The 19324-nt window shown below is 45.7% G+C and overlaps 1 protein-coding gene across 1 annotated transcript in view; it reads left to right on the plus strand.

Moving 5' to 3' along the window:
- Window positions 1-19324, plus strand: part of LOC129702994 (cell adhesion molecule DSCAM) — a 207478-nt gene that overhangs the window by 90275 nt on the left and 97879 nt on the right. Inside the window, exons 9-12 of the mRNA XM_055645130.1 lie at window positions 4159-4255; window positions 10200-10328; window positions 14438-14605; window positions 18161-18231. Coding sequence (XP_055501105.1) covers window positions 4159-4255; window positions 10200-10328; window positions 14438-14605; window positions 18161-18231 — 465 coding nt within the window. The remainder of the gene's footprint in view (window positions 1-4158; window positions 4256-10199; window positions 10329-14437; window positions 14606-18160; window positions 18232-19324) is intronic.

Below are 19324 nucleotides of genomic sequence, written 5' to 3' on the forward strand. Positions count from 1 at the left end.
CAGGATATACTTTAAAAAATAGTGAACGCAACCCAGTCCAACACAGGCACTTCAGGTCTGAAGAAGTGTCTCGACCCGAATCGCCACCCATTCCTTCTCTCCAGTGATGCTGCTTGTCCCGCTGAGTTACTCCAGCATTTTGTGTCTACCCCCAGGCTATTCAATTCCTTCTAACCAGTCCATGTTCATGGTGTGTTGCATCAGGAGGTATTGTCAAGGATGCCTTCCATCCTGGCCATTCCCTCTCCTCTCTTCAATCCCTTGGAGCTCCAGGCAGGTATTCTCACCCTCATCTCTAACTCATCCGCGTAATCAGTTATTGGACCTCAGCATTTTCTGCACTATTAAAGACTTAGTTCAGTTTAGTTCATTGTCACGTGTACCGAGGTACAGTGGAAAGCTTTTGTTGTGTGCTATCCAGTCAGCAGAAAGACAATACATGATCACAATCATGCCATTTACAGTGTATAGAGGAGTGGAGATTTAAGAGTGTGGAGCGATTGTAATGTGTGATTGTAGATCTGCCTCTGTGGCTAGCACGCAGTTAGTTGCTTGGGATGGGCGCCATCTTGGAAGCTGTGGCTGCCCCATTCTGCTCTATTGCATTCGTCATAGTATTTCAAGTCAAGTCAAGCTTACATAGAAACATAGAAAATAGGTGCAGGAGTAGGCCATTCGGCCCTTCGAGCCTGCACCGCCATTCAATATGATCATGGCTGATCATCCAACTCAGTATCCTGTACCTGCCTTCTCTCCATACCCCCTGATCCCTTTAGCCACAAGGGCCACATCTAACTCCCTCTTACATACAGCAAGCTTATGTCATATACAGAAGTACGGTGAGGTACAAGTACAATGAAAATCTTGTTTACAGCAACTTAGATGCTGCTTCACCCACTGAGTTTCTCCAGCATATTTTTGTCTACCTTCACAGGAACATGGGTTCAGGCAACACACAAAAACATAAATAATGCATAAATTCTGCAAGACATTTAAAAGAAAGGTGCTAGGGGAAAACAAGTCATTAGCGCAAAAAACAATAAGAAAACAAGCCCATGTTGTACTTTATTTTAATATTTAAACATGTAGATTTATTGTTGCATTTTTCATTACCATGTATACTGCTTATGAACTTCATGCAAACAGTGACATTTCATTTCACCGGGTTTATTTAGCAATAAACTAATATGAATCTGAATCTAAATGTGGAGTTGTGGTTAGTTTGCGATTTGCTCAGATGTTATTGAATGGCTGAGTGCCTCAGAACAAAAGGATGTTCCTTTAGGAAGGAGGCGAGGAGGAATTTCTTTAGTCAGAGGGTGGTGAATCTGTGGAATTCTTGCCACAGAAGACTGTGGAGGCCAAGCCAATTTTTATATTTAAGGCAGGGATAGATAGATTCTTGATTAGCATGGGTGTTAGGGGTTACGGAGAGAAGGCAGGAGATTGGGGTTGAGAGTGAGGGGTAGATCGGCCATGATTGAATGTTGGAGGGCAGCAGACATGGTGGTGTAGTAGTAGAGCTACTGCCTTATACTGTCAGAGACTTGGGTTCGATCCTGACTATGGGTGCTGCCTGTACCGAGTTTGTACATGCTCCCCGTACATCCCTACACACAAGAGGGACAATTTATAATCATACCAAGCCAATTGACCTACAAATCTGTACGTCTTTAGCGTGTGGGAGGAAACCTGAGATCCCGGAGAAAACCCACGCAGGTCACGGGGAGAACGTACAAATCCCTACAGACAAGCACTGGTATTCAGGATCAAAACCGGGTCTCTGGCACTGTAAGGCAGCAACTCTACCGCTGCGCCTCCGTGCCACCCAGACGGATAGCTCCACCTGAATCCCATGCGAACTGACCTTCCAGAGCAGTTCACTGCGCACAATGTTTCAAATGCCTTGTTGAAGCAACATTTCTTCAACGTTGCTTCATCACCCTTTTTGGCCACTTTATCAAAACCTCAATCAGAGGTCATTAGACACAATCTCCCATGTGCTAAACCATGCTGGCCATCCATGTCTATCCAAATGCATATTTATCTTATCCCTCAGAATACTCTCCAGTAACTTGCCTAATGCAGATATTAGGCTCACTGGTATACAGTTCCCAAACTTTTCCCTGCAGCCCTTCCTAAATAGAAGCACAACATTAGCCACCCTCCAGTCTTCTGCACTTCACCTTTTTCTAATAATATTTCGTTTTTAGTTTAGAGATAAAGCATGGAAACAGGCCCTTCAGCCGATCGAGTCCACACCAACCAGCGATCCCCGCACAAACCTGTACATCTTTGGGGTGTGGGAGGAAACCGAAGATCTCGGAGGAAACCCACGCGGTCACGGGGAGAACGTACAAACTCCGTACAAACATCACCTGTAGTCGGGATCGAACCTGGGTCTCTGTAAGGCAGCGACTGTACCGCTGCACCACCGTGCCACCCCTATATCTCACATATCTCAGCCAGGACACCTGCAATTTCTACTCTAGCGTCCCTCAGTGTCCTTGTATCTCTGATTTAGTTGAAAGGTGGCGAGGGCTGTTGAGATTGAATGGTGGCCTCCTGTTCGTGAAGTATTTAATAAGCCAAGGTCCCCCAGAGAGCATTTAGATTCACATGGATGGGAACTCAACTAGACTGTGAATTAGGCAATTGTGTTCCTATGTCTGTCCTCTAACACAAATCTCCACAGTAAGTGGGTCAACACTGAAAACTTACCCCTCTATTCAGTTAATTTGAATAAAATATGGGTTTTATCGGGAGAATTTTTTCGAGCAATAGATTATAGGTACAGCATGGTTCATGTTAGAAATATTGATAGGAGTTATCCATGATTAGTTGTAATCTAATGTGAACAGTCACTCACGATCACTGTCAACCTTTCTGAAGTTGTGTGCGCCAGTCTTCTCATATATTTCTTCAGGCAAGGATAACTGGAATGCATTCTATATATATCTAAATCGTACACCATTCTGCAGTTAATCTGCTCACTTCTATAAGATAATGAATTCATTGCTTAGGATGGTGGTGGAGCCTTCTGTCTAAAGGGCCTATCCCACTTGGCCGTCATTTGGCGTAATTTAGGCGACATCATTTACGCGTCAAGACGCGTGCGTGGTGCACGATGACATAGGCAGTGACGCGCGGCTGCGTGCGGCGTCGCAGGAATTTGTGATGTACAAAATCTTCGTGCGCCATCTACATGACGCGCAAATGACGGCCAAGTGGGACAGGCCCTTAAGGTTTAGGATTCGCCGGAACGACCTGTTGCCTCTTTCAGGAGGTTGCAGTATTTAATGCATGATTGTTTCACTCTGACAAATGGAGCCGTGAGTTCGAATCCCACTCCAGGGGTTCGGCCCTAGAATCTAAATTGGCTCACCAGCACAGTAGGTGGGGAATGCTACTCTAATGGGGGTGCTGGGCCTTGGGTGAGAAGGAAAGCCAAGGTCACAAATTATTTTATTATCAGCTGTACAAATCACAAGGTCTCTGGTTTGAAGCATGGAAGTGTTGTAAGGGAAAGGATAGTGAGGGCCAATAACTAGTAAATAGGAATGTGGATTGTATTAATAGTCATAGTGATACAGTGTGGACCAGCTGAGTGACTCCGGCTCTTTTTGTCTCTCTTTGGTATAAACCAGCAACTGCAGTTCTTTGTTTTTGCACTTAAATGTTAAGCTGTTGGTCATTTTGTTTATAGATACAGCACGGAAACAGGCCCTTCGGCCCACCGAGACCCCACCAGCGATCCTCATACATTAACACTATGCAACACACACTAGGGACAAATTTTTAAAACATTTATACCATGCCTATTAACCTACAAACCTGTACGTTTTTAGAGTTTGGGAGGAAAACAAAGATCTCAAAGAAAACACACGCAGGTCACAGGCAGAACGTACAAACTCCGTATGGACAGCACCTGTAGTCAGGATCGAACCCGGGTCCCTGGCGCTGGAAGGCAGCCACTCTACCGCTGTGCCACCGTGCCGCCCGGTGCTTTTTCGATCTTTTGCACCACTAGTATTATATGGATTTTCGCACTTCAGATGCTGATCAATTTGCTGTGTACCCGATTACTTTTCATATTTTCAGTAAGGCAGCTGCGCGTTTTCATATTTTCTATCCGTTCCGTTTTTTTTCTCTCTTCAGATTACTCCAACAGTGCGAGGGGATTCCGGATTCTTCTCTTGCCATGCGATCAATTCCTACGGCGAGGATAGAGGACTGATACAGCTTACTGTGCAAGGTAGGATGTAACGCCACCTTGTTCAATGTGCAGGGAGCGCAAGGTTGACTCTGAAGGCCAATCCTCACCGCATGAGCATAGAAGGTGTGGTGGAGGAAGAGGTTGAGCAAGCTCGGATGGTGTTCCTTGGAGCATAGGAGGATGAGAAGTCATCTTCGACAGGTAGATAAGATTATGAGGGGAATATGTACAGTGGTGGCACAGTCTTTTACCCAGAGTAAGGGAATCAAGAACCAGAGGACATAGGTTTAAGCTGAGAGGGGATAGATTTAATAGGAACTTGAGGGGTAACGTTTTCACACAGAGGGTAGTGGATACATGGAACAAGCTGCTGGAGGAAGTCGTTGGGGCAAGTACTATGATTATAATATGTAGACTATAACATAAGAAACTGCAGCAACATTTGAAAGACATTTGGACAAGTACATGGATAGGAAAGGTTTAGAGGGACATGGGTCAAACATGGGCAGGTCGGGCTAGTGTAGATGGGGCACCTTGGCCGGCATGGGCAAGCTGGGCCAAAGGGCTTATTTCCGTGCTGGATGACTCTATGACTCTATGATGGGCTGAATCAAATCCATAAGTAAGTAAATATCACCAGTTAAATTATATTGCCCAATCGATACTGTGCAACTATATCCTGTTGAACAACATTTAACAGTATCCAATGTTATGTCGAAGTATCCAAAGTTATACAACAATTCTGAAGCTTACTTAGCAGGAGAAGGAGTTATAGCTGTTGTTTTATAAGGACATAAGGTCATTAGTGATAGGAGCAGAATCAGGCCATTTGGCCCATCAAGTCCACTCCGCCATTCAATCATGGGTGATCTAACTCTCCCTCCTAACCCCATTCTCCTGCCTTCACCCCATAACCCCTGACACGCGTACTAATCGAGAATCTATCTGTCTCTGCCTTAAAAATATCCAATATGGACACAACCTTCTGTGGCAAAGAATTCCACCGATTCGCCATCCTTTTTTTTTATCATTCTATAATGATATTCACCATCACTTGGAAATGCCAAGGTCACACATCAATATACTGTTACTTAGCCCTGCATGACAATATATTGAAATACCCAAGGTTACTCCACAACAGCCAAAGGTTCCCAGCAATATTTTATTCATCATCAAGGTTGTTCTTTGGTATTATGCAGCATTCAGTGGGCCTTAGCAGTGCTGCAGCATCTCTAACTGACACCATTAATGAAAACACTAGTCCCAAGGTGTGGCACAAGAACAAACTGGACGGGGAATCAGTGGGAGGCAAAGAGCTTTGATAACGTGGGAGGTGGTTTTAACTTGTGCCCGAGAGTGGGGGAGACAGAGACAGAGGCAGAGACAGAGACAGAGACAGAGACGGGGACAGAGACAGAGACAGAGACAGAGACAGATACAGAGACAGAGACAGAGACAGAGACAGAGACTGAGACAGAGAGAGACAGAGACAGAGACAGAGACAGAGACAGGGACAGATACAGAGACAGAGACAGAGACAGAAACAGACAGAGACTGAGACAGACAGAGACAGAGACACAGGCAGGGCCAGAGACAGAGACACAGGCAGAGACAGAGACTGAGACAGAGAGAGATAGAGACAGACAGAGAGAGATAGACAGAGGCCGAGACTGAGACTGAGACAGGGACATAGACTGAGAGAGACGGAGATGGAGACGGGGACGGGGACGGGGACGGGGACGGGAAGGGACAGAGACGGAGACAGACAGACAGACAGACAGACAGACAGACAGACAGACAGACAGACAGACAGACAGACAGACAGACAGGCAGAAGTAGGGTCTCGACCCAAAATATCATATTCCTTGTCTCCAGAAATGTTGTCTGACCAGACTCTCTCTAAATTGGCTCAGTCGCAGGGAGCAAAGGGAACAAAGTTGATGGGATGTGTAGGAAGGAACTGCAGATTCCGGATAAAACCGAAGATAGACGCAAAATGTCTGAGTACCTCAGTGGGACAGGCAGCATCTCTGGAGAGAAGGAATGGGCGACGTTTCGGGTCTTCAGACTGATGTCAGGGGAGAGGAAAATACATAGAAGAGAAAGTGCAAGGTGTGAAAAGCAGGACAAAGGGAATGGAGATCAAGGAACATGTAGAATGGATCATTGTTAGCTGGGAGAAGATAACAACAAAGCAAGCAGAGGTAAAATGTAGGCGGAGGCAGTAAGTTTGGTTGGAGAACTGGGAAGGGGGAGGAATGGAAGAGAGAAGGTTAAGCAGGAAGTTGGAGAAGTCAATGTTCACTTGAAGGGAGTTTTTGTAACCGGACATCTTCTTCCAGTGAGAGTGCACAGAGCCCAAAACCTGGTTCTCTGGCATTAGGCACAGTAATCAGTTCATACATTCATGAGGAGCAGGAGTAGGCCATTGTGTCTGCTCCACCATTCGTTCATGGCTGCTCTATTTCTCCCCCCTCAACCCCATTCGCCAGCCTTCTTCCTGTAACCTCTGACACCCTTCCATAGAAACATAGAGACATAGAAATTAGGTGCAGGAGTAGAGGCCATTCGGGCCTTCGAGCCTGCACCGCCATTCAATATGATCATGGCTGATCATCCAACTCAGTATCCTGTACCTGCCTTCTCTCCATACCCCCTGATCCCTTTAGCCACAAGGGCCACATCTAACTCCCTCTTAAATATAGCCAATGAACTGGCCTCAACTACCTTCTGTGGCAGAGAATTCCACAGATTCACCTGTCAGTGTGAAAAATGTTTTTTCTCATCTCGGTCCTAAAAAGATTTCCCCCTTATCCTTAAACTTTGACCCCTTATCCTTAAACTTTTCCCCCTTATTCCTAATCAAGAACCTATCAACCTACGCTTTAAAACTAACCAATGACTTGGCTTCCACTGCCGTCTCTGGCAACATGTCCCACAGATTCACCACCATATGGCCAAATAAATTCCATCTCATTTCCATACTAAAGGTAGGTCCTTTTATTCCGAAGCTGTATCGTCTGGTCCTGGACTCTCCCAGAACTGGAAACATGCTCTCCAAATCCACTCCAACTAGGCCTTTCATTATTCGGTAGGTTTAAATTAGATTTCATGCTTCTAAACTCCAGCGAGTACATGCCCAGAGCTATCAAATGACATAAACTTAAATGCGGTGACACAATACTGTGTCTGCAGAAGATATAAACATTGGCAATGAAGCTGATGGCGAGCTCAAAAGATACACTGGCTAATTGGGCAGTAAACTGGCAAATTAAATTTAATCCAGATGATAATAATAAGAACACGTTTAGGGCATAGCTATGACACAGGAGACACACTGTAAGTCAGAGGATATTGAGCAAAGTTGAAGAACAAAGGGACCTTACAGTGTGTATCGAAGGTGGACACAAAGAGCTGGAGTAACTCAGCGGGACAGGCAGCATCTCTAGAGAGAAGGAATGGCTGACGTTTCGGGTCGACACCCTTCGAGATCCATCCCTTCTCTCCAGAAATGCTGCCTGTCCCACTGAATTACTCCAGCATTTTGTGTCTACCTTTGATTTAAACCAGCATCTGCAGTTCTTTTTTACAGTGTGTATTCCCAAATTCTTAAGGTCATAAGTGATAGGAGCAGAATTAGGCCGTTCGGTTCATTAAGTCTGCTCCGCCATTCAATCATGGCTGATCAATTTCTCCCTCCTAACCCCATTCTCCTGCCTTTTCCCCATAACCCTTGGCACCCGTACTAATCAAGAATCTATCTCTGCCTTAAAAAATATCCATTGACTTGGCCTTCACAGCCTTCTGCGGTAAAGAATTCCACAGATTCACCACCCTCTGACTAAAGAAATCCCTCCTCATCTCCTTCCTAAAGGAACGTCCTTTAATTCTGAGGCTATGGCCTCTGGTCCTAGACTCTCTCAGGAGTGGAAACATCCTCTCCACATCCACTCTTTCCTGGCCTTTCGCTATTCGGTAAGTTTTAATTTATCCTTCTAAACTCCAGCGGGCGCAGGCCCAGTGCTGTCAAACGCTGAAGGCTGAAGGACAGGCTGATAAAGGTGATTTAAGAAAGCAAGTGGAATGAATTCCTTTATTAGCTGAGGCAACACGGAAAAAAGTAATGACACTGGAGGCGGTGCAGAGGAGATTTACGAGGATTGTATTAGGAGTGGAATGTTTTAGCTACGAGGAACAATTAGACAGGTGGGAGATGTTTTCTTTGCATAAAATGGGCTGAAGTGAGATATAATTGAGGTGCATTAAATTATGAGGCTCCTACATGGGAATATAAGAAGAATCTGTTTCGCAGAATGGTTAGCAATCAAGCAGAATAGATTTAAAGCAGTTGATGGTGTAAGGATTTAAGGAAGGTGAGGAAAATAAATCTAATTTAAGGGCCTGTCCCAATTTCACGACCTAATTCACGACCTTTTTTACCCGTGGATATTTTTCATCAGGCTAGAAAAACGCCCCGACCTACTTGATGCCACGAGTACCATCATGGTCTGCTATCACCTACCTATGACCTCCTATGACCTCGTGAAGACCATGCAGCGAGCATGAGTCAAGGGCAAACTTGCCAGAGTTCGTGAATTAGGTTGTGAATGTGGGACAGGCCCTTTAGAGGGTAGTGAGGACTTGGAGGGAGGTGGAGAAGAAACATTCTCACATTTACCATGCACTTGATTGGGACTAATACAGAGAATGGGAGTTGTTCTGTTTCAACAGGCATAGACATAATAGGGCAAATGGCTTCCTTCCACATTATCGAGGCATAACATCATAGAGTCATACAGCGTGGAAACAGACCCTTCGGCCCGACTTGGCTTACCAACTAACATATCCCATGTACACTAGTCCCACCAGCATGCGTTTGGCTCATACCCTTCTAAGTGGGTGCTGCCTGTACGGAGTTTGTACGTCCTCTCCGTGACCGCGTGGGTTTTCTCCGAGATCTTCAGTTTCCTCTCACACTCTAAAGGCGTATAGGTTTGCAGGTTAATTGGCTTGGTATCATAGTATCATAGTAAATTATCCCTAGTGTGTGTAGGGAACTAAACTAAACCTGTCCTATCCATGTAGTTGTCCAAATGTTTCTTAAACGTTGCAATAGTACCTGGCCTGGTTTGTAGTTCCCAGCCCTTCTTGAATCGAGGCACAGCATTTGCCACCGTCCAGCCTTCCGGCACCTCGCCTGTATTTAATGACAGCTCGTAAATCCCGGCAAGGCCCCCCAGTAATTTCCTCCCTAGCTTCTCGCAGTGTCCTCGAATATATCTGATCAGGCCTGTGAGATTTGTCTACCTTTATACTCGTCAGGTCCTTCAGCACCTTTGCGAGCGTATTACTGACTGCTTTCAAGACACTTCCAGTGACCACTCCTAGTTCCTCAGTCACAGGCCCATGTTGATAAGTGACAGGGGCAGAATTGGGCCATTCAGCCCCGTCAAATCTACTCCGCCATCCAATCATGGCTGATCTATCTCTCTCTCCTAACCCCCATTCTCCTGCCTTCTCCCCATAACCCCTTACACCCGTATTAACCAAGAATATATCTATCTCTGGCTTAAAAATTCCATTGACGTGGCCTCCACAGCCTTCTGTGGCAGTGAACTCCACAGATTCACCACCCTGTCTTTCTCCGCGAGAAAGAACATTACAAATTTTCTAATGTTCCACGGGCTGAGGCCATGTTTGGACCTGCGCAATGGTATGGAGGTAGAAGTGGATGCCTTTTGTAAGGATGTAAATCCATCACAGGGTTAAGTAGGACATCCAGGTTAAAAACAGTCTGATTCATTCTGGGACTGTGGCCAAGATGGAAGGAAAACTTGTAAGCTTTAACATTCATTTCTAGCAAAGATTTGAAGTAAAGAGCTTCCTCCAAGGTCAATGTCTGAATGCAACAAGAAATTGGATGTGAATCAATTGACTTTGGTGAACTTTTCTTCCTGAAATATTTCATCGTGGCATGTTGCAGAGCCTCCAGACCCTCCAGAGATCGAGATACGTGAAGTGAGAGCGCGGAGCATTGCGCTGAGGTGGAGCATGGGCTTTGACGGCAACAGTCCCATCACCGGCTTTGACATTGAATGCAAAAACAAATCAGGTGAGTTCCAGAAACCGAAGAGCTTATGTTCGGGGGCTTCTAGGGGGAGTCACGAGGGACGGTGATGAGGGGATGTGGGCTGCAGAACTCTCCTGGGAATTCCCCCAGAGGACTTTCCTTCCTGTGTCGTTATTGCCCGAGTCCCTTTCCCTACTCAAATGTGGCAGCAGAACCCTGGTTAATCAACAGGAGCCAGGAAGCCCTCACTCATGTCCCATTCTGCTGGGTAGACGGTACATGGTTGGGAGGGAATGGGTGGAGGGGAGATTGTGAAGTGAATTGGCGAGCGGGATATCGAGAAGGACAGGTGGCACAGCGGAAGAGTTGCTGCCTCACAGCACCAGAGACCCGGGTTCCATCCTGACCACAGGTGCCGTCTGTACGGAGTTTGTACGTTCTCCCCGTGACCTGAGTGGGCTTTTTCCAGGTGCACCCGTTTCCTCCCACCCTCCAAAGATGTACATGTTTTTAGGCTAATTGCCTTGGTAAAATTGTAAAATTGTGCCGAATGCGTGTAGGATAGAGCTAGTGTACCGGGTGACCGTTGGTCGGTGCAGACTGGGTGTGCCGAAGGGCCTGTTTCCTGCACTGTATTTCAAAACTAAACCAAACTAGACAGACCCAGGGTTTGGTCTACGAGCATTCCAGCAGCCAATTCTGTAGCCAAGATGTTTCTTAAGGTCAAGAATTTTATTTTCAGTTAAGCTGTTGGCAGTGAAGGAAAGAGGCAGTTATTTTAGCTTTTTCAGTTCATGGGCAGGTATTTGCTGCCATAACGAGCTAGTTCTTGGTGAAGCGGCTCATTGTGTTATTGTCCCATTTTGTCTCCATCGGTCACATTATTATTTTTGCATCAAAACACTTCTGTACCTTATGGGCCTGTCTCGCCGATTTTTTAGGCAACTGCCGGCGACTATCATAGTCGATAGCAGGTCCCCAAAAAACTGGCGACAACCTACGTCATCCTGGCGACAACCTATGACAGCACCTACGTCAGGAGAAGTCAAGCTACGCTCACTGGCTGCAAACCCACTGTCGGCGAAAAATTTTCAACATGTTGAAAATTTAGCGGCGACCAGAAAGACGCTACGACTTTTTGCGCGACTGAGGAGACGACTCCCAGGCGACCACCGGCGAACACGTGGCGACAAACTAGTCGCCTGTAGTTGCCTAAAAAATAGCCCAAGTGGGACAGGCCGGAAATGCAAGCTGATAATGGGAAGTGCCAATGCAGCGAGGCATGTGGACTTAGGTAATGGATCGGTAGGTCTCAGATTAAAGGAATGAGAAAGATGGAGTAGGCTATGCCAGGCACTGGAGTCAAATCCACAGCAGAAGGAGAAACAACAGAAAGGATTGAATTAAAAGAGAGAAGAAATAGAGGAAGAACACAATAACGAACCTGTGGAATTCTGCCACAGAAGGCTGCGGAGGCCATCAATGGATTCAATTCTGGCCGCAGAATTAAAGGACATTCTTTTAGGAAGGAGATGAAGAGGATTTTTTTTTTAGTCAGAAGGTGGTGAATGTGTGGAATTCTTTGCCACAGAAGACTGTGGAGGCAAAATCTGTGGACATATTTAAGGCGGAGATTGATAGATTCTCGATTAGTACGGGTGTCAGAGGTTATGGGGAGAAGGCAGGAGAATGGGGTTGAGAGGGAAAGATAGATCAGCCATGAGTGAATGGCGCAGTAGACTTGATGGGCCGAATGGCCTAATTCTGCTCCTATCACTTCTGAATTTAGGAGTAGGAAATTTAGAATTGAGTGTTTTGGCTTTTGACAAACCACAAGCTTCATATTGCTGCATTTGTGAATGAGGCTGTACAATCTATGCTCTTTTTATTCTGAGCCAGAAAAGTTGAATGGTATTTGAAATCGCAATTGACACCTCACTAGCTCGAGCTAGATCGATACAAATGCACGCAAGCTCAGTGGTTCAGACTACTTGGCAAGACTCCATTGTCCAGTTGGCACAGGAGGAGCTGAGGGCCAAGGACTGACGGAGCCGTAGCGCGGGTTGCGGGCGAACAATGGAAAGCGAGACTCCACGTGACAGCCTCCATGAAACCATCCCAGCAGAGACAGCAGTCTACGACGGAGACGAGACAGAGAGCGACTCGCAGTTCCCCATTCGCCTTCCAGTCAGGGACAAATAGGCTTCAAACCAGCTCCTTGCTAATGCGTGGGCAATATGTAGCTTTTTGTGTCTATCTTCGGTTTAAACCGGCATCTGCCGGTTTAAACCGAAGATAGACACAAAAAGCTGGAGTAACTCAGCGGGACAGGCAGCATCTCTGGGGAGAAGGAATGGGTGACGTTTCGGGTGGAGGCACTTGTTCTGAAGAAACGTCACCCATGCCTTCTCTCCAGGGATGCTGCCTGTCCCGCTGAGTTACTCCAGTTTTTTGTGTCTATCCTTGTGAATGCAAATTGAAAAGCTTCCCAGTTGCCTCTGCCACATCAAGGCCAATATATTTAATGTCAAATCAGGGAGGCAAACGAGTAGCTATAGTCATCCGTTCATTGTTTTACATCTGTCACACCATTGCTTGTATTTGTTTAATTTTCCCATGTAAAGTATACCGTGTTATCATTGATTATTCAGTGGGGGGTTTTGTTTAAGGCTGCCAGTGCCCCGAGGCTGTAAATACTCAGTGTCAGTTACATTAACCTTATGAATATTAGAAAACCCAAGGGCTATTGTAACAGAAGTCGTGTGTTAGCTTGCTTCAGAAGCGCTGTTTAGCAATTCAGGTATCACACGGTCATTAGAAAATTACATCCTTGCCACAAGTGTGCGACATACTGGTTAATTGGAGCGCACAACAGCAAGTGGCTTCCTCACTCCCCCCCCCTCCATTTCCATAAATGCATGGTCATATTTGTTTTTGATCATAACGGCAAGGCTTACAGCAGCCCGACAGCAGGGTAGCTGTGACTGCAACTCTGCTCTTAGTGGAGACTGTGACAAGGCCCCGACATGCAACGGATGGGAGGAATATTCTTCTCTGCCCACATTGTAATTGTATTCAAACATGTAAGATTATTAAGGGATTGGACACGCTAGAGGCAGGAAACACGTTCCCGATGTTGGGGGAGTCCAGATCCAGGGGCCACAGTTTAAGGATAAGGGGTAGGCCTATAGAACAGAGACGAGGAAACACTTTTTCATCCCAGAGAGTTGTGAATCTGTGGAATTCTCTGCCTCAGAGGGCAGTGGAGGCCAATTCTCTGAATGCTTTCAAGAGAGAGTTAGATAGAGCTCTTAAAGATAGCGGAGTCAAGGTAAATGGGGAGAAGGCAGGAACGGGGTACTGATTGTAGATGATCAGCCATGATCACAGTGAATGGCAGTGCTGGATCGAAGGGCCGAATGGCCTACTCCTGAGCCTATTGTCTATTGTAATGCTCTGAGCCCTTCAGCCTGATTTGAGGCTAAATTACTGGGTTGCCCCAGGCTGGGTCTGAACTTTAAGATTAGACAGGGGTTTTAAACTATATTGGAAGCAAGGAACTGCAGATGCTGGTTTACAACAAAGGACACAGAGTGCTGGAGTAACTCAGCAGGTCAGGCAGCATCTCAGGAGAACATGGATAGTTCGTCAGTTCATAAGTGGTAGGAGCAGAATTAGGCCATTCAGCCCATCAAGTCTACTCTGCCATTCAATCAATCTTTCCCTCTCAACCCCATTCTCCTGCCTTCTCCCCTTAACCCCTGACACCCGTACTAATCAATATAGGTGACGTGTCAGGTCGGGACCTTTCTGAAGAAGGGTCCCGACCCGAAGCATCACCTATCCATGTTCTCCTGAGATGCCGCCTGACCCGTTTAGCAACTCCAGCACTGTGTGTCCTTTTTAAAAAAAAAAAGGGGTTTTAAATAAGCTCACAATCCAAGCTCTCCCCTTTCCCGCTGTTTGGGTCAGGTTAAGATCAGGAATTTGTTGATGACACCGAGCACAGAAATCATTGGAAGAGCATTCCAATCGCCAGCCCGAATAAATATTTTGATGAGTGCCACAATCCCCAATGATGACACGTTGCGGTAACAATACCCAGTGGTGCTGAAGGGCTTGTGACGGGGTATGTGTTCTGTGCTCTGCAGATTCCTGGGATGCTGTGCAAAGGACAAAAGATGTGTCGCCTCAGTTAAACCAGGCCACCATCATTGATCTACATCCATCTTCCACCTACAACATTCGCATGTATGCAAAAAACCGCATTGGAAAGAGCGAGGCTAGCAACGAGCTGACCATCACCACGGATGAAGCAGGTAAATGGGCAGAGATCAAGGTGGGGAGGGGGGGGGGGGAACCAGCTCTCTGCCGTAGAGTCATAGACTGATACAGTGTGGAAACAGGCTCCTCAGCCCGACTTGCCCACGCCAACCAACACACCCCATCTACACTAGGCCCACCTGCCTGCGCTTGGTCCATATCCCTCCAAACTTGTCCTATCCATGTAACTCTCTAGCTGTTTCTTAAACTGAGGGATAGTCCCAGCCTTAACTACCTCCTCTGGCAGCCTGTTCCATACACCCACCACCCTTTGTATGAAAAAGTTGCCCCTCAGATTCCTGTTAAATCTTTTCACCTTCACCATGAACCTTTGTCATCTGGTCCTCAATTCCCCTACTCTGGGTAAGAGAATCAGTGCATCTACCTGATTTATTCCCCTCATGATCTTATGCACTACTATAAGATCACCCCTCATCCTCCTGCACTCCAAGGAATAGAGACCCAGCCTACTCAACCTCTCCCTATAGCTCAGACCCTCTCGGCTTGGCAACAACCTCGTGAATCTTTCCTGAATCCTTTCAAGCTTGACAATATCTTTCCTATAACATGGTGCCTGGAACTGAACACATTACTCTAAATGCGGTCTCACCAACATCTTATACAAGCTTTCCTTTCCCCCCAGCTGGGGGTGAAAATCTAGAAATAAAGAACTGCAGATGCTGGTTAATATACAAAAGGACACAAAGGGCTGGAGTAACTCAGCAGGTCATGAATAAATGAATAAGTTTATTGGCCAAGTATATTCACATACAAGAAATTTGCCTTGGTGCTCCACCCGCAAGTGACAACATGACATACAGTGACAGTTAGGAATGACACATAAAACATTAAACATTAATAATAAAACATAATCGATTAAACATGTGAATTAAATAAAATACCAGAGCAAAAGGAGACTACAGATTTTTGGTTATTGAGAAGAGCTATGACTTGCCCACGCCGGCCCACACGCCCCATCTGCACTAGTCCCACGTGTCTGGCCCATATCCCTCGAAACTTCCCCCTCCCGTACCCAATCCCTCGAAACCTGTCCTATCTAAATGTTGTGATAGTACCTGCCTCAACCACCTCCTCTGGAAGCTCGTTCTATAGACCTAACACCTTTCGTGTGAAAAAAAACAACGAAGGGTCTCAAACCGAAATGCCTGTATGGAGTTTGTACATTCTCCCCGTGACCTGCGTGGGTTTTCTCCGAGATCTTTGGTTTCCTCCCACACTCCAAAGACGTACAGTCGGTTAATTGGCTTGGTAAATGCAAAATGTAAAAATTGTCCATAGTGGGTATAGGATGGTGTTAATGTGCGGGGATCGCTGGTCGGCGCGGACTCGGTGGGCCGATAGGGCCTGTTTCCACGCTGTATCTCCAAACTAAACTAAACTAAATGAGACTTTAGTTATTTTATTAGAAAAACCATCTCGTTACACAGATCAGTACTGCCCTTAATGATTCCCATGTCGCTGCAGTCCTTCCACTATTCCACGTTAGGTGCCTGATTGATTGCGAGCGTCTGCCCGCTCAGTATTTTCAATGAAAGTCTTGCTTTCTAATCAATCAAAAGCCAATGTGTCTATCTGATCAGGGTGATTGAAGAGGAATCCAATCACACTGAGCGAGGCTGGGACTGCTGCCAGGTGCAGACCTACAGGCCTCTTCACTGATTAATAACAGAACAGCTCGGCAAGGAGGGTTCTGCGGCCAAATCCTTCGCAGGTCGTAGTGGATTGAAATGCTTCATCTTGCCTCCGCCACCAGATTAGATTTTCTTGAGTATAACATTTGGCCTCGCGGTTCGGCCTGACCTTGAGGCAGTTTAACTTCAACGGACAGCAATGAGTTTGCAAACTTATATTTTTTTAGCAGAAGATGGAGCAGGTGGAGATGGATGGAGGATAGGTAGAGATAGGAAAGCTACAATAGCTATATATATATATGTGTATATATCCTGTATATCAGCAAGACCAAGCGCAGGCTCGGCGATCGTTTCGCTGAACACCTCCTATCAGTCCGCCTTAACCTACCTGATCTCCTGGTTTAACACTTCAGCACTTTAACTTCCCCTCCCGTTCCCAATCTGTCCTTTCTGTCCTGGGCCTCCTCCATTGTCAGAGTGAGGCCCAGCTGCAAATTGGAGGAACAGCACCTCATATTTCACTTGGGTAGCTTACACCCCAGCAGAATGAACATTGACTTCTCTAACTTCAAGTAGCCCTTGCTTTCTCTCTCTCTCTCCATCCCCTCCCCCTTCCCAGTTCTCTCGCCAGTCTTACTGTCTCTGGCTGCATTCTATCTTTGTCCCACCTACTCCTCTGACATCAGTCTGAAGAAGGGTCTCAACGTGAAATGTCACCCATTCCTTCTCTCCAGAGATGCTGCCTGTCCCGCTGAGTTTCTCCAGCTTTTTGTGTCTATCTTACATATATATACAAACTGAATTTTTTTTTTGCATTTATTGCCATTGTTCTTTTCCTATCTCTGCCCATCTCCACCTATATACATATATATATATACTTGTTTGTAGGAAGGAACTGCAGATGCTCGTTTAAACTGACGATAGACACAAAAAGCTGGAATAACTCAGCGGGACAGGCAGCATCTCTGGAGAGAAGGAATGGGTGATGTTTCGGGTCGAGACCCTTCTTAAGACTGTGTGTGTGTGTGTGTAGGAAGGAACACACAAAATGCTGGAGTAACTCAATGGGTCAGGCAGCATCTCTGGAGAGAAGGAATGTCTGAGGAAGGGTCTCGACCTGAATCGTCACCCATTTCCTATATATATATATGTATGTGTATATTACATATAAATATACATATATATATATATGGTTACACCCGCGACCAAGTGGAATTTGAATTCATGCCTCCATTTTAATTTTCCACACCTGTAGGGATGTGTTTTAACTATTGTGAGATCATCACTCATTGGGAATGAATAATTGGTGAGTTTAACCCACTGTCTCTCGTGTAACACGACAGCCTCAGTGATTCATACCGGTCTTCCAACCATGCATTGCATTTAATTTTTCATTTTAAAGAAAAGTCCCAGCATAATATTTTGTAACTGCACATTAATGACTGATAGTCAGTATCAAGCTGACCCAGAACTCATAATGGAAGGAGTTCCACTTGTGAACAGGGCAGAGTTGATGAATTTGTTTAGTAAAGAGCTGGATAAATAAACTGGGGGAAAGTGAGATTCAGCCACGTGTTACCCTGTTCTTTGCTACCTCTGTAAAAACATTGAGATTGGAAGACTATATTCAATGCCGGCATTGAAAACTATGTACAAGGAATTGCTGATGTGAAGCCTGTTTGTATATCCAAGTGTCACATGTGTACTGGATATTTGATTTGGGCGGATGGATTAAATGTATGGTATGTGAGCACAATATCACATGAAATTAAGATGAAATTGGTGGGGAACATTTCGTTTCACCCCGGGCCATGATCTCATTGTTCAAAGGCGTGCAACTTCTCCGTTTCATCAACGTGACTAATGTTTTCTCTTTTATATGTCAACCCCTCTCTTTAGCCCCGGATGGTCCACCTGCCGACGTTGTCCTCGAATCTTTGTCTTCTCAGGTTATCAAAGTGACGTGGAAGGTAATTGAATTATTGCTCACTCATCCATAAGAATGGGAAGATCAGACAGCAACATGCCTGGGACCAGAGTTCCTCTGTTCATTATGTTTTCGGAAAACATTGCCCAAGTTTGTTTATGCTTTTCCATACCTGTAAATGTGCTGCAAAAGAACTTTAAAGAATAGCCACAGTTTAGTTTTAGTTTAGGGATACAGTGCGGAAACAGGCACTTCAGCCCACCGAGTCCGTGCCGACCAGCGATCCCCACACAACAACACTATCCTACACTGGGGCCAGTTTTTATATTTATACCAAGCCAATTAACCTACAAACCTGGGGTGGGAGATTGCAACCTACACGTGGTCCGCCCTGTTTCGACAAATGCAATCAACCCGGTGTGCACAATCAAATAAGATCAAATAGACCAAGTTGTCCTACAACATTAGGCTGTGCACGCCATACTCAAGAAGAAGAAGAAGAAGAAGAAGAGGAACCTACAAACCTGTACCTGTACGTCATTGGAGTGTGGGAGAAAACCGAAGTTCTCGGAGAAAACCTACGCAGGTCATGGGCAGAACGTACAAACTCCGTATAGGCAAGCAGCCGCAGTCGGGATCGAACCCGGGTCTGTGGAGCTGTAAGCGCTGTAAGGCAGCAACCCTACCGCTGCGCCACCGTGCCACCCCGTACAGCAACATTACAAGTTTGTTTTTGTTTTGCCATATCTGTAAAGGTGCTGCAAAAGAACTTTGAAGAATATTAACAGTTCTGGTGCATTTATAACAATTAAATTTATTGGCATTCAATAGGCAGATCAAGCAGCAACTATGAAAAGAAAAGCAATTAATGTTCCAGGCCTTGAATCCGACATCGAGATTCCCGACCTGAAACATGGACAGTTTCCCTATTTTTGTGCTTCAGCGATGTCATTCAGAATCACAATTGCACTCTTGCACACCTTCCACCGGTAGTTGCAGAAGTCTGAAACACAAAGCTCTCACCTAAATATTTCTTGCCCACTTCATCTCCTGCCAATTGAACAAATTATTCTAGCATGTAAATCTGTACATGGTCTCACTGGGCTTTTCCAAAGACGTACAGGTTTGTTGGTCAA

This window comes from Leucoraja erinacea, chromosome 13, assembly GCF_028641065.1.
Source record: "Leucoraja erinacea ecotype New England chromosome 13, Leri_hhj_1, whole genome shotgun sequence".
Classification (NCBI taxonomy): Eukaryota; Metazoa; Chordata; class Chondrichthyes; order Rajiformes; family Rajidae; genus Leucoraja; species Leucoraja erinaceus.